This window comes from Entelurus aequoreus, linkage group LG25 (assembly GCF_033978785.1).
Source record: "Entelurus aequoreus isolate RoL-2023_Sb linkage group LG25, RoL_Eaeq_v1.1, whole genome shotgun sequence".
NCBI lineage: Eukaryota > Metazoa > Chordata > Actinopteri > Syngnathiformes > Syngnathidae > Entelurus > Entelurus aequoreus.
The window spans coordinates 33,927,923-33,951,794 of record NC_084755.1 but is presented as its reverse complement, the minus strand read 5'-3'; the positions used below and the strand labels follow the sequence as shown (position 1 = coordinate 33,951,794).

The following is a 23,872-nucleotide window of genomic DNA, read 5'->3' as shown; positions in this document are numbered from 1 at the left end:
AAGGCCATTCTAAAACCTTAATTCTAGCCTGATTTAGCCATTCCTTTACCACTTTTGACGTGTGTTTGGGGTCATTGTCCTGTTGGAACACCCAACTGCGCCCAAGACCCAACCTCCGGGCTGATGATTTTAGGTTGTCCTGAAGAATTTGGAGGTAATCCTCCTTTTTCATTGTCCCATTTACTCTCTGTAAAGCACCAGTTCCATTGGCAGCAAAATTATTTTGAGGAGTTTGAAACCGAAATATCGTTACATCTCTATCATAATGATGAATTTGTATTTGATATTGATTGATCAGCAGCATTACATTTCGGGAGTAAATCTTTGTACGAAAAAAGCCCTTTCTCACTAATAAACGCTGCGTAACCCTCTGGTAACCGATATTTGAGAACTTTTGACTCAACACTGTTTCGTCCACAGATGATAGAATAGTGGGGAAGTCACCTTGGAGTGGAACTCTTTAGAAAAACTTTCATTCCTAATCATTTTTTTTGTGCTGTTTATGTGCAGATGGCTGGCAATTCGGCTGGAGTTTGTTGGCAACTGCATTGTGTCATCTTCAGCCTTGTTTGCTGTCATAGCCAGAGAGAACCTCAGCCCAGGTATCATGGGTTTGTCAATCTCCTACGCCCTTCAGGTAAGTTTGGCCATGCAAGTTGTATTTTCATACAATTTGCTATTCAAATTACACTGCGTCAAACCTGCTCTCGATGTTGCACAATATTAATTAGTGATGTGCAATACCGCAGAGATTTTCCCCCGATGCCAAGTAAAATTCAGGCTGGTATCACAACAGTAAACATGAAAGAAAAAAGAGCAAATAATCGGAATGTAATGACAAAAAGCTGAAATTTTTAAACTCATAATTAATAATAACGTACTTACTCACCTATAACTCAAAGTGTTGTCTTTAGATATATATAATATCTGTTTTTAGCATTTTTTTTTTTAAATGAAAAAATATCGAAATGGCCCCCCTCATACTTGACTTTTCAGTATGCGGCCCTTGGTGGAAAAAGTTTAGACACCCCTGATATAAAATATTAGAAGCTCTCAAAATATAAATAAAGTACACTTAAGATATAAAGAAAGTTTAGTTAGTTCATTACAAAATAAATAAAACTAACATATGGATTAATTAAAAAATTTACAACAACCATAAAACACTGTTAAATATGTAACTGAACATTAATATTGTCGGTTATGGAGTTAAACAACCATGTTATGGTAAAAAACTATAAGAAAAATATAAGAAAAACAAAACAAAACAGTCAGTATGTAATGAGCAAAAGCTGGAATGTTCTAACTAATAATAATAATATACTGTGGAGGTTGCCCTCCAGGGGGTTCTTTGGACCACCAAACACCGACATGAGAGCCCGGTTCAGGTTTACAATACAGTTTAATTTTTTCAATTGTATTTTTAGCATAGCACCAGCCTGCAATAATAAAAATATACGGGTGACAATGGCCCTTGAACACCCTTGCTTTTAGACCACATAAGTAGGATTTTGGCCCGCCAAGTGACAATGGCCCTTGAACACCCTTGCTTTTAGACCACATAAGTAGGATTTTGGCCCGCCAAGTGACAATGGCCCTTGAACACCCTTGCTTTTAGACCACATAAGTAGGATTTTGGCCCGCCAAGTGACAATGGCCCTTGAACAAACTTGCTTTTAGACCACATAAGTAGGATTTTGGCCCGCCAAGTGCTTTTCCATTTAGCCTACCAAAGGTTGGCTTCCCAGATTTGTACTTGGTCCGTTGGCGGCAAAAGGTTTGGGCACCCCTGCCTAGACGCTTGTATGATGTAAATCAAACTTTTTATGTGTGAAGACTATTTGACATAAACTTGGTTTAGGTTCAACATAACCACATGAGGATAACTTCAATCGCTTTCCTGTCTCATGTGCAGTTGACAACCTCTCTTACCTGGCTGGTCAGGATGTCTTCTGAGGTGGAGACCAACATAGTGGCTGTGGAGAGAGTGAAAGAGTACAGTGACACAGAGAAAGAGGTACAATTAATCATTGCTATTGTTATATAAAGAGTTATGCATAACAACAAACTATTTTTTGGGTTGTCCTATTGAATCGGGAGAAAAGTGCAAAAATGGTGCAAATACATCTTCTTTTAGAAGTTTAAATAATAGTAATAATAGTGCAGTCTTTTTTATTTGTATGTACAGTATTAAACAATCGGCCTGTAGTACTCTGCGTAATTTTGTGTCCCCTAACCAGAGAGAATTCATTTTTTGGTTGTATAAAAAAAAACCTAAAAACTTTACATTTGTAATAAAATAGTTTGTAACGTTAAGAAATAAAAATACATAACTTCAATTGGGAACAAATAGATAGTTAACTGGAACAAAGTTAGATGGGAACTGCACTTTTTGTGAATTTTGTCTGTCATTTACAATCCTAATGTAAGACAAGAACACATATGTTTTTTCTTTTTTTATGCATTCTAATTAGAGATGTCCGATAATGGCTCTTTTGCCGATGTCCGATATTCCGATATTGTCCAACTCTTAATTACCGATTCCGATATCAACCGATACCGATATATACAGTCGTGGAATTAACACATTATTATGCCTTATTTTGTTGTGATGCCCCGCTGGATGCATTAAACAATGTAACTTTACCATGAATTGATTAACGTGGACCCCGACTTAAACAAGTTGAAAAACTTATTCGGGTGTTACCATTTAGTGGTCAATTGTACGGAATATGTACTGTACTGTGCAATCTACTAATACAAGTTTCAATCAATCAATCAAAAACAAGGTTTTCTAAAATAAGAGAACAACTTCAACTCCAGTTATGGAAAAAAGTGCCAACATGGCACTGCCATATTTATTATTGAAGTCACAAAGTGCATTATTTTTTTTAACATGCCTCAAAACAGCTTGGAATTTGGGACATGCTCTCCCTGATATAATCCTGATACCCATTACAACTATGGGAAATACTATACTTTGACTTTCACAAAGTGCATTATTTTTTTTATTTTTTTTTAAACATGCCTCAAAACAACAGCTACAAAAACAATGAAGGCACACAGCTTCAGTCCAGAGTATACTAGAGCATACTTGCCAGCCTTGACACCTCTGAATTCGGGAGATGGTGGGCGGGGGTTGAGGTGGGCGGGGTTTGTTGGTAGCGGGGGTGTATATTGTAGCGCCCCGGAAGAGTTAGTGCTGCAAGGGGCTCTGGGTATTTGTTCTGTTGTGTTTATGTTGTGTTACGGTGCGGATGTTCTCCCGAAATGTGTTTGTCATTCTTGTTTGGTGTGGGTTCACAGTGTGGCGCATATTTGTAACAGTGTTAAAGTTGTTTATACGTCCGCCCTCAGTGTAACCTGTATGGCTGTTGACCAAGTATGTCTTGCTTTCACTTGTGTGTGTGTAGAAGCCGCGTATATAATGTGACTGGGCCGGCACGCTGTTTGTATGGAGGAAAAGCGGACGTGACGACAGGTTGTAGAGGACGCTAAAGGCAATGCCTTTAAGGCACGCCCCCAATAATGTTGTCCGGGTTGAAATCTGGAGAATGGTTGCCCCGGGAGAATTTCGGGAGGAGCACTGAAATTCGGGAGTCTCCTGGGGAAATCGGGAGGTTGAAACCGATACCGATAATTTCCGATATTACAAACCCCGTTTCCATATGAGTTGGGAAATTGTGTTAGATGTAAATATAAACGGAATACAATGATTTGCAAATCCTTTTCAACCCATATTCAGTTGAATGCACTACAAAGACAACATATTTGATGTTCAAACTCATAAACTTATTTTTTTTTTTGCAAATAATAATTAACTTAGAATTTCATGGCTGCAACACGTGCCAAAGTAGTTGGAAAAGGGCATGTTCACCACTGTGTTACATGGCCTTTCCTTTTAACAACACTCAGTAAACGTTTGGGAACTGAGGAGACACATTTTTGAAGCTTCTCAGGTGGAATTCTTTCCCATTGTTGCTTGATGTACAGCTTAAGTTGTTCAACAGTCCGGGGGTCTCCCTTGTGGTCTTTTAGGCTTCATAATGCTCCACACATTTTCAATGGGAGACAGGTCTGGACTACAGGCAGGCCAGTCTAGTACCCGCACTCTTTTACTATGAAGCCACGTTGATGTAACACGTGGCTTGGCATTGTCTTGCTGAAATAAGCAGGGGCGTCCATGGTAATGTTGCTTGGATGGCAAACTTTGTTGCTCCAAAACCTGTATGTACCTTTCAGCATTAATGGCGCCTTCACAGATGTGTAAGTTACCCATGTCTTGGGCACTAATACACCCCCATACCATCACAGATGCTGGCTTTTACACTTTGCGCCTATAACAATCCGGATGGTTCTTTTCCTCTTTGGTCCGGAGGACACGACGTCCACAAAATCCAAAATCAATTTGAAATGTGGACTCGTCAGACCACAGAACACTTTTCCACTTTGTATCAGTCCATCTTAGATGAGCTCAGGCCCAGCGAAGCCGACGGCGTTTCTGGGTGTTGTTGATAAACGGTTTTCGCCTTGCATAGGAGAGTTTTAACTTGCACTTACAGATGTAGCGACCAACTGTAGTTATTGACAGTGGGTTTCTGAAGTGTTTCTGAGCCCATGTGGTGATGTCCTTTACACACTGATGTCGCTTGTTGATGCAGTACAGCCTGAGGGATGGAAGGTCACGGGCTTAGCTGCTTACGTGCAGTGATTTCTCCAGATTCTCTGAACCCTTTGATGATATTACGGAGCGTAGATGGTGAAATCCCTAAATTCCTTGCAATAGCTGGTTGAGAAAGGTTTTTCTTAAACTGTTCAACAATTTGCTCATGCATTTGTTGACAAAGTGGTGACCCTCGCCCCATCCTTGTTTGTGAATGACTGAGCATTTCATGGAATCTACTTTTATACCCAATCATGGCACCCACCTGTTCCCAATTTGCCTGTTCACCTGTGGGATGTTCCAAATAAGTGTTTGATGAGCATTCCTCAACTTTATCAGTATTTATTGCCACCTTTCCCAACTTATTTGTCACGTGTTGCTGGCATCAAATTCTAAAGTTAATGATTATCAGTTTGAACATCAAATATGTCGTCTTTGTAGCATATTCAACTGAATATGGGTTGAAAATAATTTGCAAATCATTGTATTCCGTTTATATTTACATCTAACACAATTTCCTAACTCATATGGAAACGGGGTTTGTACAAAGCAATTAGCTACCTGCTGCCACCTACTGATAAGGAAGAGTATTACACGGTTACTCTGCTGAGCTAAATTTAGACAGCACCGACACTCAACAACAACACATCATTTGCAGACTATAATTAATGGTTTGCAAAAAATATTTTTACCCCAAATAGGTGAAATTACATAATCTCCCACAGGCACACTAGACTGTATCTCACGGCACACTAGTGTGCCGCGGCACAGTGGTTGAAAAACACTGTGTTAAAGAACTGATAAAAGGAGATAATAGCTCAATGATAAATTACAAAGCCATAAAATTAGGATATACCCTTTAAAGATTTACTAAGCTACATAAAACTGGAATTACACCAGGAGGTTCAATATTATACTTTATGGTCATCTCTAGTAATGTAATGTGTCTTCTTTTCTTGGGGACTAACATCAGATTGTAAATGTATTTAGTTTTAGTTCATTCTGTTTTAGATTGAAATTGCACAAAAAAGCAATAGGATAAGGAACAGGTGATTACATTTTGAGAGTGATCCGGATCATTTTTACTACGTTGCCTTACGTTGTTACAAGGCTGAACTTTTTAATGTTCGTATGATAGCGGCTCCCGCCCCGCCTCCACCCACAGAGAAAATTACACTGGATGACTCGCAAGAGTGTTCAATCTGTTTTTTTTGTTCCGCTACAGAACAAACAAACGTAAGTTAAAAGCGGATTTTCATTAAACTTTCAGGAAATGTCAGAAATAGAATAAAAAACAATGGATTCCATTTTCAGTGTCTGGTTTCAAGACTTCTTTTAAAGATTCTTTATGACTGGGACATAGGGCCTGGTGGAGGTCTGCGCTCTCAGAGTGCTTTTGTAGTTTTTAAGTATGCATTTTTACCATCATTACCAGGCTGAGTGGAGGCACGAGCCATCCAGTCTTGATCCCGGCTGGCCCACTGAAGGATGCGTCACCTTTAAAGGCTTTGGCCTGCGATACCGCCACGATCTGGACCTGGCCATCCGCAACATCACTGCCAGCATCAAGGGCGGAGAGAAGGTGTGCCATCGTGCTTGCAAATCCCCAGTTGTACTTACAGTGCACTGCAAAAAGTCAGTGTTCAAAAACAAGAAAAAAAAATACAAAAATTAGGGGTATTTTATTTGAACTAAGCAAAATTATCTGCCAATAGAACAAGAAAATTCGGCTCGTCAAGACTTTCCAAAACAAGTAAAATTAGCTAACCCCAATGAACCCAAAAATACCTTAAAATAAGTATATTCTCACTAATAACAAGTGCACTTTTCTTGGTAGAAAAAAAAGAGACCTTTTTGCTCAATATGTTGAAAAATATTCTTAAATTAAGTAAATACTAGTGCCATTATCTTGACATAATGATATGCGCTCGGCATCATGACTTTGTTTTTCATGCTTGAAGTAAGAAATGATTACTTTAAAAAAGTAGTTTTATACTTGTGAGTGTTGATGACACAGCTTTGCAACAGTTGATATTCTAGTTTCAAGCATGTTTTACTCAATATAGCTCATCAAATCTCAGCAACAAGCTGTAATATCTTACTGAGATCATTTAGGACCAAAACCCTTAAAACAAGTAAAACACTCTAACATAAAATCTGCTTAGTGAGAAGAATGATCTTATCAGACAGAAAATAAGCAAATATCACCCTTGTTTGAGATATTTAATGTTACTTAGATTTCAGTTTTTGCAGTGTGTATACTCATTGGAAGATACAAGCTAATTTTCTTGCAAAACATTTTTAAAAAAATGAAAAAAAGATTGCTATTGGTAGGTGAATATAATAAAGTAATGTATTTAATAATATAATTTTTTTTTTAATCAAATAATTATTTTAAATAATAGTAAATTAATAATTCTAATTCATTACAACATATTATATAAAGTGACCCAAAAGTCTGAACACAGGCAAAAATGCATATGTGTTGTATAATTATTGAAAGATATACTCCGTATATTTCACATTTTTAATTTACTGTTGAACACTACACTGCAAAAAGTCAGTGTTCAAAAACAAGAAAAAAAATACAAAAATGAGGGGTATTTTATTTGAACTAAGCAAAATTATCTGCCAATAGAACAAGAAAATTTGGCTTGTCAAGACTTTCCAAAACAAGTAAAATTAGCTAACCTCAATGAACCCAAAAATACCTTAAAATAAGTATATGCTCACTAATAACAAGTGTACTACTATATGAGTACGTAATTTCTATTGTTTCATTGAAAATAAAACAGCAAAGTCCATTTGGCTGTCATCTGTTTTAATTATGAGACACAATTGTGTCAAAGTCATGATTTTTTTTTTACATGCTTGAAATAAGAAAGTATTACTTTATAAACATAAAATCTGCTTAGTGAAAAGAATGATCTTATCAGACAGAAAATAAGCAAATATCACCCTTATTTGAGATATTTAATCTTACTTAGATTTCAGTTTTTGCAGTGTGTATACTCATTGGAAGCTAATTTTCTTGCAAAATATTTTTAAAAAAATGTTTAAAAAGATTGCTATTGGTAGGTGAATATAATAAAGTAATGTATTTAATAATATAATTATTTTTTTTATTTTTATCTAATAATTATTTTAAATAATAGTAAATTAATAATTCTAATTCTTTACAAAATATTATATAAAGTGACCCAAAAGTCTGAACACAGGCAAAAATGCATATGTGTTGTTTAATTATTGAAAGATATACTCCGTATATTTCACATTTTTAATTTACTTTTGAACACTACTGTTGTACAAATGACAATTAAAAATCAGTTCATATGATGGAGTACACTGCAAAAAGTCAGTGTTCAAAAACAAGAAAAAAAATACCAAAGTTAGGGGCATTTTACTTGAACTAAGCAAAATTATCTGCCAATAGAACAAGAAAATTTGGCTTGTGAAGACTTTCCAAAACTAATAAAATTAGCTAACCTCAATGAACCCAAAAATACCTTAAAAATAAGTGTATTCTCACTAATAACAAGTGCACTTTTCTTGGTAGAAAAAACAAATATGAGATCTTTTTTCTCAATATGCTGAAAAATATTCTTAAATTAAGTAAATGCTAGTGCCAATATCTTGACATAATGATATGCGCTCTAATTTTTTATTTTATTGTCATTTTGAAGAATTTATCTGAATGTGCATGAACTATTTCTGTTCAAAATTGTTAGAAATGTCATATGTTAAATGTTTAAATATTAGCTGTCAGTTTACTGTACTGTGCCAACTGTACTACTATATGAGTACCTATTTTCTATTGTTTCATTGAAAATAAAACAGCAAAGTCCATTTGGCTGTCATCTGTTTTAATTATGAGACACAATTGTGTCAAAGTCATGATTTTTTTTTTACATGCTTGAAATAAGAAAGTATTACTTTAAAAAAAGTAGTTTTGTACTTGTGAGTGTTGATGACACAGCTTTGCAACAGTTGATATTCTAGTTTCAAGCATGTTTTACTCAATATAGGTCATCAAATCTCAGCAACAAGCTGTAATATCTTACTGAGATCATTTAGGACCAAAACACTTAAAACAAGTAAAACACTCTAACATAAAATCTGCTTAGTGAGAAGAATTATCTTATCAGACAGAAAATAAGCAAATATCACCCTTATTTGAGATATTTCATCTTACTTAGATTTCAGTTTTTGCAGTGTAGTATTGTTATTTGTTTTGTAATAGTATTGTTAGTTGTTTTCCCCCCACATAATCATCATCATGTCGACTAAAATCTTTTCTAAATCTTCCTCTAAGGTGGGAATTGTGGGACGCACTGGAGCGGGAAAGTCGTCCCTAACGTTGGGGCTTTTCAGGATGATCGAGGCAGCTGAGGGACAAATTTTCATTGATGGGGTGAACATTTCTGAACTGGGCCTTCATGAGCTGCGCTCCAGAATCACCATTATACCACAGGTCAGTGCTGAACAGTGGGGGAAAAAAAACCCACAAACATGGAGTCTGATTTCAAACAAATAGTTTGACCGTTGACACAAAGCATGGAAAATAGCATGAGATGTGACTGACAGCAGCTGCGGGTAAATGTGTTCACTGTGTTGCTAGAGCTAGTTAGTAAAGCGAAAGTGAAAGTGCAGCAGTATCTCTCCTTGGCCAAAAGCGGGACATTATATTAATGTAGTGTACAAACCTTTAGATCGCCCTAAATTTGTCTTTTTGTGTACGATGTCTCTGTGTACGAACACTTCATTGATTAATTTTGACTGAGGAAGCCGACTTTGTACCACAGCAAGTTTTTAATTGTGATGAGTAGAGATGTCCGATAATGGCTTTTTTGCCGATATTGTCCAACTCTTAATTACCGATACCGATATCAACCGATACCGATATATACAGTCGTGGAATTAACACATTATTATGCCTAATTTTGTTGTGATGCCCCGCTGGATGCATTAAACAATGTAACAAGGTTTTCCAAAATAAATCAACTCAAGTTATGGAAAAAAAAGTGCCAATATGGCACTGCCATATTTATTATTGAAGTCACAAAGTGCATTATTTTTTTTAACATGCCTCAAAACAGCAGCTTGGAATTTGGGACATGCTCTCCCTAAGAGAGCATGAGGAGGTTGGGGTGGGCGGGGTTGAGGTGGGGGGGGGGGGCATATTAGTTAGTGCTGCAAGGGGTTCTGGGTATTTGTCCTGTTGTGTTTATGTTGTGTTACGGTGCGGATGTTCTCCCGAAATGTGTTTGTCATTCTTGTTTGGTGTGGGTTCACAGTGTGGCGCATATTTGTAACAGTGTTAAAGTTGTTTATACGGCCATCCTCAGTGTGACCTGTATGGCTGTTGACCAAGTATGCTTTGCATTCACTTGTGTGTCTGAAAAGCCGTAGATATTATGTGACTGGGCCGGCACGCAAAGGCAGTGCCTTTAAGGTTTATTGGCGCTCTGTACTTCTCCCTACGTCCGTGTACACAGAGGCGTTTTAAAAAGTCATACATTTTACTTTTTGTAACCGATACCGATAATTTCCGATATCACATTTTAAAGCATTTATCGGCCGTTAATATCGGCAGTTCGATATTATCAGACATCTCTTACAAGGATGTGTGCATTACATTTAAAAATCAGAGCACACTTACATGAAGGAGAAGGTTCTTTTAACACATATCTCGTCTGAAATTAATGAAACAATCACTTGTTAGTAAATATCTTCATGTTCTGTCATAAATAAGTTTTAAAACATGACATTGCACATTAATGTCCGTGTACAGGAAAGGAAGGCCGGTCAAAGCCAACATTTCCTCCGTGGGAAATGTTTTACAAAGTTTGACATCTAATTGTGACATTTGTTTATTTAATGTGTTCTCTTGAGTCACTGTTGTTAAAATATGTTAGCACTGTGATTAATTAAACAAGTCCAACACTCAATACTTGTTGCTCAGAACAGTGTTAGTACTGTTTTTTTGTTTGCAGTAACTTCAGCACTTTATATGAACCTCATTTTTTATTTGAGTACATAAGAGAGAGATTGTATTTGTTCAAATCCGTTATAAACAAAATAAATTACTATTTAAAGCCACTTTTTTTTAATCTATCTTTATAATAATGTAATTGATTTAAATGAAAAAAATCAAATTGAGGTGTTTTTTTTAGCATTTTTATGTGTGATTAAAAAACAGATTAAGTGCAGATCATTAATTAATCGCTTTTTTTTTTTGTTTTAATCACTTGACTGCAGTAAGGATTACCAAACAAAATAATTGACAGCATAATCGCTGCCTTATTTGAAGCTGGGGCTACAGGCAAGCGAAAGAAGTACACTGCAAAAAGTCAGTGTTCAAAAACAAGGAAAAAAAATACAAAAATTAGGGGTATTTTATTTGAACCAAGCAAAATTATCTGCCAATAGAACAAGAAAATTCAGCTTGTCAAGACTTTCCAAAACAAGTAAAATTAGGTAACCTCAATGAAGTATATTCTCACTAATAACAAGTGCACTTTTCTTGGTAGAAAAAAAAAATTAGACCTTTTTGCTCAATATGTTGAAAAATATTCTTAAAGGCCTACTGAAAGCCACTACTGCCGACCACGCAGTCTGATAGTTTATATATCAATGATGAAATCTTAAAATTGCAACACATGCCAATACGGCCGGGTTAACTTATAAAGTGCAATTTTAAATTTCCCGGGAAACTTCCGGTTGAAAACGTCTATGTATGATGACGTATGCGCGTGACGTCAATGGTTGAAACGGAAGTATTCGGACACATTGTATCCCAATACAAACAGCTCTGTTTTCATCGCAAAATTCCACAGTATTCTGGACATCTGTGTTGGTGAATCTTTTGCAATTTGTTTAATGAACAATGAAGACTGTAAAGAAGAAAGCTGTAGGTGGGATCGGTGTATTAGCGGCCGGCTGCAGCAACACAACCAGGAGGACTTTGACTTGGATAGCAGACGTGCTATCCGACGCTAGCTGCCGACCGCATCTATGATCGGGTGAAGTCCTTCGTCGCTCCGTCGATCGCTGGAACGCAGGTGAGCACGGGTGTTGATGAGCAGATGAGGGCTGGCGTAGGTGGATAGCTAATGTTTTTAGCATAGCTCTGTCGAGGTCCCGTAGCTAAGTTAGCTTCAATGGCGTTGTTAGCAACAGCATTGCTAGGCTTCGCCAGGCGGTACAGCATTAACCGTGTGGTTACAGGTCCAGTGTTTGGTGGTATTGTTGATCTTCTGTCTATCCTTCCAGTCAGGGGCTTATTCTTTTTTTTCTATCTGCATTTAAGCACGATGCTATCACGTTAGCTCCGTAGCTAAAGTGCTTCGCCGATGTATTGTTGTGGAGATAAAAGTCACTGTGAATGTCCGCGTTCTCGACTCTCATTTTCAAGAGGATATAGTATCCGAGGTGGTTTAAAATACAAATCCGTGATCCACAATAGAAAAAGGAGAAAGTGTGGAATCCAATGAGCCAGCTTGTACCTAAGTTACAGTCAGAGCGAAAAAAGATATGTCCTGCACTGCACTCTAGTCCTTCACTCTCACGTTCCTCATCCACGAATCTTTCATCCTGGCTCAAATTAATGGGGTAATCGTCGCTTTCTCGGTCCGAATCGCTCTCGCTGCTGGTGTAAACAATGGGGAAATGTGAGAAGCCCTTCAACCTGTGACGTCACGCTACTTCCGGTACAGGCGAGGCTTTTTTTTTAATCAGCGACCAAAAGTTGCGAACTTTATCGTCGATGTTCTCTACTAAATCCTTTCAGCCAAAATATGGCAATATTGCGAAATGATCAAGTATGACACATAGAATGGATCTGCTATCCCCGTTTAAATAAGAAAATTTCATTTCAGTAGGCCTTTAAATGAAGTAAATGCTAGTGCCATTATCTTGACATAAGGATATGCGCTCGGCATCATGATTTTGTTTTTCATGCTTGAAATAAGAAATTACTACTTTAGAAAGTAGTTTTATACTTGTGAGTGTTGATGACACAGCTTTGCAACAGTTGATATTCTAGTTTCAAGCATGTTTTACTCAATATAGGTCATCAAATCTCAGCAACAAGCTGTTATATCTTACTGAGATCATTTAGGACCAAAACCCTTAAAACAAGTAAAACACTCTAACATAAAACCTGCTTAGTGAGAAGAATGATCTTATCAGACAGAAAATAAGCAAATATCACCCTTATTTGAGATATTTAATCTTACTTAGATTTCAGTTTTTGCAGTGTACTAACAAATGAATTATAATGTAATTATTGTACGATCGGTAAGATTAGTGAAGCTTGCAGAGCAATCACTCTGTCGACTGGTTGCAATTCAAGAAGAAGCTAGCAAATAGCACGGGGGACTCACCACAGTGCACACAGAATCCTGATCCTGAAGTGTACTGATGGCACTATTCGATTTAAGGCTTATTATATATGTTTTCCTTCCTCAGGACCCAGTGCTGTTTTCAGGCTCTCTGAGGATGAACTTGGACCCGTTCGACACCTACTCTGATGAAGAAATATGGAAAGTGCTGGAGTTCTCGCATCTGAAAAACTTTGTGTCCGGCCTGCCAGACAAACTCAGCCATGAGTGCAGCGAAGGGGGAGAGAATCTCAGGTAAAACCTTTTGCCTAAAACAAGCTTGTTCGATGAGACGGAAAATCCACACTCTTCTACAGTGGCACTTGTTTATGTCGACTTGACTGCAATAACTATAAAACTGTCCTGCATACACAAATCTTTCTTCCGGTGGCTAATTTCATATGACGTCATGTCGGTTTTTCTTTTTTCACGGCTTAACTAACACAATGAGCGTAGCATTAAAACAAGTGAGAATGAATGTAGAGTTTTGAGCAGAAAATGCTGTACTGCTGTTTTGTTCTTGGCTGTTCCAGTCGTTCAAATAGAGAGATAAGAGCTTTCATAGAGTCCCGAAAGAAGTGGTTGATAAAGGTAATAAAGTCAATGAAAACGAAAGTGCCTCGAAGGAAATGGCTCCTAAAAATATCACTTTCATCATCTTGTGGAATACAATCGGACCATGCTCGTGTCTGCAGTGATTACTTTGTCAAATGTTTGTTTAAATATTTGATTTGTTTGAGAACATTTTCTGTGATCAATCAAGTGTATTCTCTACTTAAGGGTGTAACGGTACGTGTATTTGTATTGAACCGTTTCGGTAGGGGGTTTCGGTTCGGTTCGGAGGTGTACCGAACGAGTTTCCACACGGACATATTAAGTAGCGTACCGCACGTTGTGTAAACAATGCACACTGAAGCACAACACACGGCATGCTAGCAGCGACCGGGCTACTACAACATGAAAAAGTCAGAGCTGGAAGACCCTACTGCCTCGTTAAGATCTCCCGTTTGGGAACATTTTGGTTTCGCGGTGCGATACAACAATGGATAACATCGCTTCAACGAAGAGAAAGATGAACAAACACAGCTCCCACCGCATTCAAGCAGCTTCTCCTCGGCGAGTCAGGCAGGGCTAAAGTTAAAGTACCAATGATTGTCACACACACACTAGGTGTGGTGAAATCTGTCCTCTGCATTTGACCCATCCCCTTGATCACCCCCTGGGAGGTGAGGGGAGCAGTGGGCAGCAGCTGCGCCGCGCCCGGGAATCATTTTTGGTGATTTAACCCCCAATTCCAACCCTTGATACTGAGTGCCAAGCAGGGAGGTAATGGGTCCCATTTTTATAGTCTTTGGTATGACTCGGCCGGGATTTGAACTCAAGCAATAACTAATGCCGTTGGTGTTTTTATAGCAGCAGATTTAAGACCATATTGCATTATAAACTAGATTTTGACCCACTTCTATGGTGGAAGAACAATGAGCCCATATATCCTCTTACTGCCAAGTTAGCCAGGCACTACCTCGCCATACCTGCTACCTCCGTGCCCAGTGAAAGGGTATTTGCCACAGCTGGAGACATTTTAACTGCAAGTAGATCTGCTCTTTCTGCAGACAATGTGGATAAACTGATATTTCTGGCAAAAAACATGAAAATTGAGTGAAAGTCACCAGGGTTAAAGTCTGGGGGGGGGAAAGAAAAGTTAATCTGAGGCTGAGTTGACTTGAAACTGTTTAATGTTGCACTTTTTGTATGTAGAAGAAAAGTTTTGTCATTTTATTTCATCCAAGCAACAACTTGAATTAGTTTAATGTTGCACTTTATATGTGGAAATGTTGCACTTTATATGTAGAAAGGTTTTGTTAAGAAACCAATTCTGAGCCTTATCTTATTTAGTTTTTATTTTATATATGCTGACCACATGAACCCTGGCAATGGACCCTGTGTGTATATGTATGTTATTGTTATGCTTAACATTCATGACTGCCTGCTGTTGCACTGATCAGCCTAGTGGTGGCTCACATCCATCACACACACAGCTATTTTAAAGCAATGTTAAAAGGATAAAGCCATTGTTTACACATTTTGGTAAATAAATAACCAGAAAATGTATATTTTGTTGTTTTCTTACTGTACCGAAAATGAACCGAACCGTGACCTCTAAACCGAGGTACTTACCGAACGGAAATTTTTGTGTACCGTTACACCCTTACGTATACGTCATACGGCAGCTGCCCAGAGGAGCTTTTGCAACTTGTAACCTGTTTTGAAAAGCTTTTGTTATCATTCATATATCAAATAATATAATGCGAAAATCAATTTGAATTGGCAATCGATTCTGAATTGAATCGTCACCCCGAGAATTGTAATCAAATTGAATTATAAGTTGTTGTAAGTAGAGATGTCCGATAATATCGGCCGATAAATGCTTAAAAATGTAATGTCGGAAATTATCGGTATCGGTTTCAAAATTATCGGTATCGGTTTCAAAAAGTAAAATGTATGACTTTTTAAAACGCCACTGTGTACACGGACGTAGGGAGAAGTACAGAGCGCCAATAAACCTTAAAGGCACTGCCTTTGCGTGCCAGCCCAGTCACATAATATCTATGGCTTTTCACACACACAAGTGAATGCAAGCATACTTGGTCAACAGCCATACAGGTCACACTGAGGGTGACCGTATAAACAACTTTAACACTGTTACGAATATGCGCCACACTGTGAACCCACACCAAACAAGAATGACAAACACATTTCGGGAGAACATTCGCACCGTAACACAACATAAACACAACAAAACAAATACCCAGAACCCCTTGCAGCACTAACTCTTCCGGGACGCTACAATATACGACCCCGCTACCACCAACCCCGCCCTGTTCTCTTATTTTGGAAAACCTTGTTTTTGATTGATTGATTGAAACTTGTATTAGTAGATTGCACAGTACAGTACATATTCCGTACAATTGACCACTAAATGGTAACACCCGAATACGTTTTTCAACTTGTTTAAGTCGGGGTCCACGTTAACCAATTCATGGTAAAGTTACATTGTTTAATGCATCCAGCGGGGCATCACAACAAAATTAGGCATAATAATGTGTTAATTCCACGACTGTATATATCGGTATCAGTTGATATCGGAATCGGTAATTAAGAGTTGGACAATATCGGATATCGGCAAAAAAGCCATTCTCGGACATCTCTAGTTGTAAGATTTACAATCCCCACTGATGAGTTTGTACACGTAGACAGGTTGTCGACATAAGCGGGTTTCACTCTTATCATGTACACCCAACTTTATCAGTTAACCTGTGTGTTTTCCCCCATGTAGCGTGGGTCAGCGACAACTGCTTTGCCTGGCCAGAGCATTGCTCAGAAAGACCAAGGTCCTGGTCTTAGACGAGGCCACAGCTGCTGTGGACATGGAGACTGACAACCTGATCCAAACAACCATCCGCTCTCAGTTTGACGGATGCACTGTCCTTACCATTGCTCATCGCCTGAACACCATCATGGACTACACAAGGTACCATTTACCACAGTATATTACATACAGTGGTACCTCCGTTTTCATGCCAATGGATCCATTATACACTAAATCATATGAAAAAGGCTTTCACATGCGTAACAATTTCAATTTTATTGATCTGTTACAGACGCCCAACAAATTTAACAACAAATATAAAGAATAATTCTGATTTTTGCACATTGAAAATAATTCAGAATGCAAGTGAATGGATCAATGAACATTTAACATCTAATTGACCTTTCATTGAAGACTCTTGAGGACGATAAGCGGCGAGAGCAAAGGGGAAGGAGGAGGGAATAGTGCCCTATTTTCATTGTTTAGCTCAGGGTTGGGCAAACTTTTTGGCTTGGGGGCCACATTGGTTTTTGAAATTTGTCAGACGAGCATTTGATGCATTTCAAAGCATATTATTTTTGTTGGAACTAAGAGTAGGCTTTTTAAACATGGGCTATTTTAATCATAATACATCTATTACATACATCTACTATTTTCAACAATATCATATCAGAACATCAAAGAAATATACAGATGGTACTAAAGGGTAAACACTTACATTCTCTTTAAGTGGGAGCAGTGTTGTTGATCACCCTTTTTTGCCAGTGCACCGAAGTCTTTTTGATTGATTGATTGAAACTTTTATTAGTAGATTGCACAAAAGATCTGAGTGTGTTTTATTGGAGAACTGCGGGAGAAGAGGCGCGCTCTGTGTCTGTGCGTGTGTGGGTGGGTGGGGGGTCTGTGTTTACTAACAAGACATCATGGCGGAGCCGAAGCCGAGTTTCTTAACATGGAGATATTCTCACTACTTTTCTTTTGCCGAGACTCGAGCACAATGAAAATAACATTTTAGTTAAATGTAAGTTGTGTCTTGGATCATAGATCCTATCTACTGCCCAAAACAGCAATTCAAATCTGCTGAAACAGCTACAAAAGCAACATGCTTTGACGAAGCTAATAAAGAGAGACACAGACTCCGATTGTCACTTCACCTTCACCGAAGAATTTTAACGCAGGTACTGCTAGCCAGGACAACATTGATAGAGCCATTGCAGCATGTGTGCTAGAAGACATGCAGGCTATTTCTACAGTGGAGTCACCCGCTTTCAGGCAGCTAATTAGCATGATACCAGCGTCAAACATCAAATGGCATGGAAAACATGTTCCACGTACCTGGACAGTGAGTACATACACATGGAAAGCGAGCTAAAGAAAACACTCCAAACTCTGCCTCTGCCCATCATTCAGCACTGAAGGTACACACACTGTCAATTCTCTTATCTACTCTTTCATTCTAGACTTCTAGAGTGTTTGAGTGTTGTTACTTCTAGACCTCCACCCCAGATCCCACCTCACTCCTACCCACTTCTCTAAAGTGGGCTGGCTCAAGGTGGAGGACAGAGTTAAACAACTTGCACTGAGCCTAGTCTATAAAATCCGCTACACCTCCCTGATACCGAAGTACATGTCAAACTACTTCCTTAACGTAAATGACCGCCATAACCACAACACCAGGGGGTGCTCCACTAACCACGTTAAACCCAGATTCCGATCTAACAAAGGTCTTAACTCATTCTCTTTCTATGCCACATCAATGTGGAATGCGCTCCCAACAGGTATAAAAGAAAGGGCATCTCTATCCTCCTTCAAAACCGCTATAAAAGTTCACCTCCAGGCAGCTACAACCCTAAACTAACACCCTCCCCGGATTGCTAATAATCAAATGTAAACAATCAAATGCAGATTCTTTTTCTTATGCCTTCTGATCTCTCTCTCTCTCTCTCTCTCTCTCTCTCTCTATGTCCACTACTTGATGTCCATATCTCCCCCCCCCCCACCCCCCCCACCCCACCCCCCCTCCACACTCCTGATTGTAAATAATGTAAATAATTCAATGTGATTTTCTTGTGTGATGACTGTATTATGATGATAGTATATATGATAGTATATATCTGTATCATGAATCAATTTAAGTGGACCCCGACTTAAACAAGTTGAAAAACTTATTCGGGTGTTACCATTTAGTGGTCAATTGTACGGAATATGTACTTCACTGTGCAACCTACTAATAAAAGTCTCAATCAATCAATCAATTGATTGTCACATCACTCTAAATGTATAGACTATAAAGTTCACAAACATAAAGAGGGATCCTAGTAGGCCAGGCCAATCTTTCCTTATCTCTAAACTAAAACTGGGGAAATGCGTAGAGTGTTCTGGGCTTCAGTACAGTGTTGATCTCCTGAAGACATGATTTTATTTCACAATTCCTTGAGAGAGAAAAAGGCCTGGTTAGGCGTGTGTATAGCAGTATGTGTGCTGTATATAGTGACATGACATATAATCATGTCATGTGTGCCTTCCTTGGGTGAAGCCAGGTTTACAGCTATGTTGTGACATGTTGTTATTGTGCGGTTTGTTACTTATGTATGTTATGTTGCAGCTATTTAAAATAGTTTTGTCAATTTCTTCTGGCCCGAAATAAATTGGCCCTCTGAAACATATCTTTGGGTGTTGTATGTAGACCACATTGCTTAGCAGAGTTCAGTGATGCAAATGCATGTCAAGATGAACAACAGATTGTATTATTCTCCAGTGCAATAACAGTACTGAAATGAAGGCTAAAAGGGCATTAATGGGAGCCTTAAAAAAACAAAACTAAAAAGTTACTTTTCACAGTAATGTTACTTTTTGGTGTAAGTAACTGAGTTAGTAACTGAGTTACTTTTGAAATTAAGTAACTAGTAACTGTAACTAGTTACTGGTTTTCAGTGACTAACCCAACACTGTATGTAACATACTTCAAAGGTACATTGTTTAGATGTACTTTTTAAATGTGGACGTGTACGTGTAGTACTACCGTTGCTTTGCAGAATCAAAGCAGTATTCTGTCTTATATAGGGTGCTGGTTTTGGAGAAAGGCGAGATGATCGAATTCGACTCCCCATCCAGTCTCATCGCTCAGAGGGGAGCCTTCTACGACATGGCCAAGGATTCTGGGCTGGCCTGATGCTTTGTGACGGCGTCCATCCAAACCCTTGTGAGCTGTGCTTTCCGACAAAAGTTGTGGCATTCAGTTTGACGAAGATTGATCTTATTTACCTGTCCTAATCCCCCATGTTCTTATTACAAAAAAAAAGTGCCCATGGAAGTGGACGTCGACATACATGGTTGATGGCTTTTGTCGATATAAAATCTGAGACCCGAAGAGGCCATTTTTAATGAAAAATTGGCCCTGTTAATGTTAACATCAGTATTGCTTTTGTAAAGCGGGAACCAGTGAAGTTGACAAACTCATCAAGTCCAGCTCCATAGGTCAATTTGCATATCACTAAAAAAGTGCCTGCTCAAGTCGACGTCCATTTACGAAGCCCCTAAAGAGACATGGGGGGTAAAAAAATTTAATAATTTTTTATTTTTGTAATTTTTTTTTAGACATGTATCTCGTGCGCACGAGAAACTATCTTGTGCGCACGTGAAACTTTTTATAAAGTTATTAAAATATATAGATATATATATTATTTTATTTTTATTTTTTTTAAGACATGTATCTCGTGCGCACGAGATACATGTCTAAAAAAAATAATAATAATAATTAGAGAAACTATCTCGTGCGCACGAGATACATGTCTAAAAATAAATAAATAAATAAAAAAAAATTTAAATTTTTTTTTTAATAAATTTATAAAAAGTTTCTCGTGCGTACGAGAAAGTTTCTCATGCGCACAAAATAGTTTCTCGTGCGCAGGAGATACATGTCTAAAAAAAATATATTAAAAAATTATTTTTTTATATATATATTTTTTTTAGACATGTATCTCGTGCGCACAAGATACATGTCTAAAAAAAATAATAATAATAATTAGAGAAACTATCTCGTGCGCACGAGATACATGTCTAAAAATAAATAAATAAATAAATAATTTAAAAATTTTTTTTATAAATTTATAAAAAGTTTCTCGTGCGTACGAGAAAGTTTCTCATGCGCACAAAATAGTTTCTCGTGCGCAGGAGATACATGTCTAAAAAAAATATATTAAAAAATTATTTTTTTTATATATATATATTTTTTAGACATGTATCTTGTGCGCACGAGATACATGTCTAAAAAAATTAAAATAAAATAAAAATTATTAATTAAAAAAACATTTTTTTTATAACTTTATAAAAACTTTCTTGTGCGCACGAGAAACTACGGGATACATGTCTTAAAAAAAACAACAACAAAAAACATAACAAAAAAATTCCCCCATGTCCATTAACCGTTTTTTGGCAACATAAAATTGAACGGACGAAAAGATCATGTCAACATGTGTCGTACTGTTAACGTCTTGGTCGCTTTGCAGCGCGAAACGATGACAACATAATCGTCTAGTTAGACCGCAATAAAACATGGACACGGTGGCTTCCTGTTCAGTGCAAAGTCAGCTTGAAAATAAAAGCACAGCAGTATTAACATGGATTCTACCACCGCAAGTAACAAACTTAAAACTGAAATTCTTAGCGCATGTATGAAAGTTTTATTGTCATTGTAGTCAAGACATACAACAGAATTAGCGCAGCTGCTCTTTTAAGTAAGAGTATAAAATATTATATGAAAACCAAAGAATCAAAATAAAAAATACACATGTGAAAATAAACTGCCGGAGGCTCAAAAATCTTTCTTTATCACTCATATGCCTCTTGCCAAAGTCACAGGTAAATGTGCATAGCTTTGGTCTTATTATGTCGACAACAGCTTCTGTAATGCGGAGCTGTGGGCACTTGTTTTATTTGCATATTAACTTCATAAGGTTGGGCAGGATAGCGTACTTTTTTTTTTTTTAGGACGTTATCAGGTTTGCCTTCGTCAAGGCGTCATCAGCAAGAGTTGAAGAGTGGTCGCTGCTGGCGAAGGTGGTCATGTTAAAAACCCCAAACGCACAAGTTGAAGGGATCTGTCGGACAGATGTGACTTTTCTACCACTTTAAATGCTGCATTATTTATTTATTGTGTGTTCGTCGTCTCTGTTCAGCAGCTTTATATCGATCTGCTGGAAATTATTTATGTAGGAGACTTATTTGATTCTGGTGTGGAGACGGAGTACAAGTCATTTGGTTCTTCTCCAGAAGCCCTGAGTAAATCATAGGAATACAATTTTTTGTATTTGATTTCTTCTGCACAGTTACATTTTTACAGCACATTTTAGAGAATGTATATCGCTTTGTTTGTTTGCTACCGAGGTTTTCTTTGACTAAAAATACCAGAAATCAGAAGAAATAGTGTTGTTAATATTGAACACATGTTTTACCTGTCGTGTGCACACACAGAGGAACAAAAGTTTGATATGAAATGACTTCTGCATGTCAGGCGTGTAAATACAAGGGCCAGTTTAGTTGATACTGATTATTTTACTTTCAAATTAATTCATTCTGCTTCGATTTGTTCATCATAAAATCAAAAATATAAATCTCGGATACTGCACTTGATATTGATTTAATTGATTTTGGGATGGATCCGCCCGCCCCTACTATAAACGCCTGGCGCTTGGAAAACAAATATACCGTGTGAATATTCAATAAGTAGATGCCAATATGAATATGTTTGTGTGATTTCAATGATACCAGCAGACTCTCCAATGTTTATATGAACTTTGTTTTTCATGTTGTCTTTTTTTTAGATATCATGGCATTATGTATGTGCTTTAATTTTCCTCTGGAACAAAAAAAAAAATCAGCAATCCTGCCTGCTGCTCAGACTGCCAGCAAGCTGAGAGAAAACTTCTTAGGTTGCAACTTCAAAGATGGCATACCTATAATATTTTATTCAGAGTCGATGTTCTGTTATCAACAATAGCCATTATTTAGCTTTATTTGTTCAAGTTGCTGGGGTGCATGTATGTATGTCCTGGCCTAGTGTGTTGGTCTGTGTGCTGCCAATGGCCACACTCAACACTGTCCTTTTTACAAGAAATGATTGTATTTTATTTGGTCGTTGCTCGTGCAAAGCCTGTGGAGATTGAATAAAGAATATTAGTTACAAATGTATTATTACAGAGTAAATAGTTGTTTTTGTTGTATATGTTATCTGTTTTGAATAAATGCAATGTTTGTTTACACATGGTTTTACTTATTCTGTTTATAAAAGTGTGAATGTGAACACACCCACACACACACAGCAGAAGTATTTTTATATATGATATATATATACAGTATGTATGTGTGTGTGTGTGTGTATATATATATATATACAGTATATGTATGTGTATATAAATGTATGTGTGTATACATATATATGTGTGTTTACATAAATAAATATATATATATATATACAGTATGTGTGTATATATTAGGGCTGCAACAACTAATTGATTAAAATCAATTATAAAAATAGTTGGTGTTTATAATTTAGTCATCGATTCGTTGGATCTATGCTATGCGCAGAAGCTCCTCTTTTTTTTTTCTTCTTTTTTTTTTTAAATAGACCTTTATTTATAAACTGCAACATTTACAAACAGCTGAGAAACAATAATCAAAATAAGTATGGTGCCAGTATGCTGTTTTTTTTTCAATAAAATACTGGAAAGGATAGAAATGTAGTGTGTCTCTTTTATCCGATTATTAATCGATTAATCGAAGTAATCGACGGAGTAAGCGATTACCAAATTAGTTGTTAGTTGCAACCCTAGTATATATATATATATATATATATATATATATATATATATATATATATATATATATGTGTGTGTGTGTGTATATATATATATATATAAATACATACATATAGTATATGTATATATGTATATATATATACATACATACATACAGTATATATATATATATACATAAATACATACAGTATATATATATATATATATATATATATATTAGGGCTGCAACAATCGATTAAAATCGATTATAAAAATAGTAGGCGGTTAATTTAGTCATCGATTCATTGGATCTATGCTATGCGCATGCGCAGAGGCAATTTTTTTATTTAAAAAAAAATAAAATTATTTATTTTTAATTTTTTAATAAACCTTTATAAACTGCAACATGTACAAACAGCTGAGAAACAATTATCAAAATAACTATGGTGCCAGTATGCTGTTTTTTTTCCCCCCAATAAAATACTGGAAAGTATAGAAATGTAGTTTGTCTCTTTTATCCGATTATTAATCGATTAATCGAAGTAACAATCGACAGATTATTTATTTATTTATTATTAATCGATTACCAAATTAATCGTTAGTTGCAACCCTAGTGTGTGTGTATATATATATATATATATATATATATATATATATATATATA

The 23,872-nt window shown here is 36.9% G+C and overlaps 1 protein-coding gene across 1 annotated transcript in view; it reads left to right on the top strand.

Annotated features, from left to right (window-relative positions):
• Positions 1–22,661, top strand: part of LOC133642451 (multidrug resistance-associated protein 1-like) — a 104,935-nt gene extending 82,274 nt beyond the window's left edge. The window contains 8 exon segments of the mRNA XM_062036643.1: positions 511–637; positions 1,916–2,017; positions 6,099–6,245; positions 8,976–9,134; positions 13,133–13,299; positions 16,382–16,576; positions 19,478–19,616; positions 21,404–22,661. Of these exon segments, the coding sequence (XP_061892627.1) occupies positions 511–637; positions 1,916–2,017; positions 6,099–6,245; positions 8,976–9,134; positions 13,133–13,299; positions 16,382–16,576; positions 19,478–19,586 (1,006 nt within the window). The 3' untranslated portion in view covers positions 19,587–19,616; positions 21,404–22,661.
• The last annotated feature ends 1,211 nt before the right edge of the window (positions 22,662–23,872 follow it).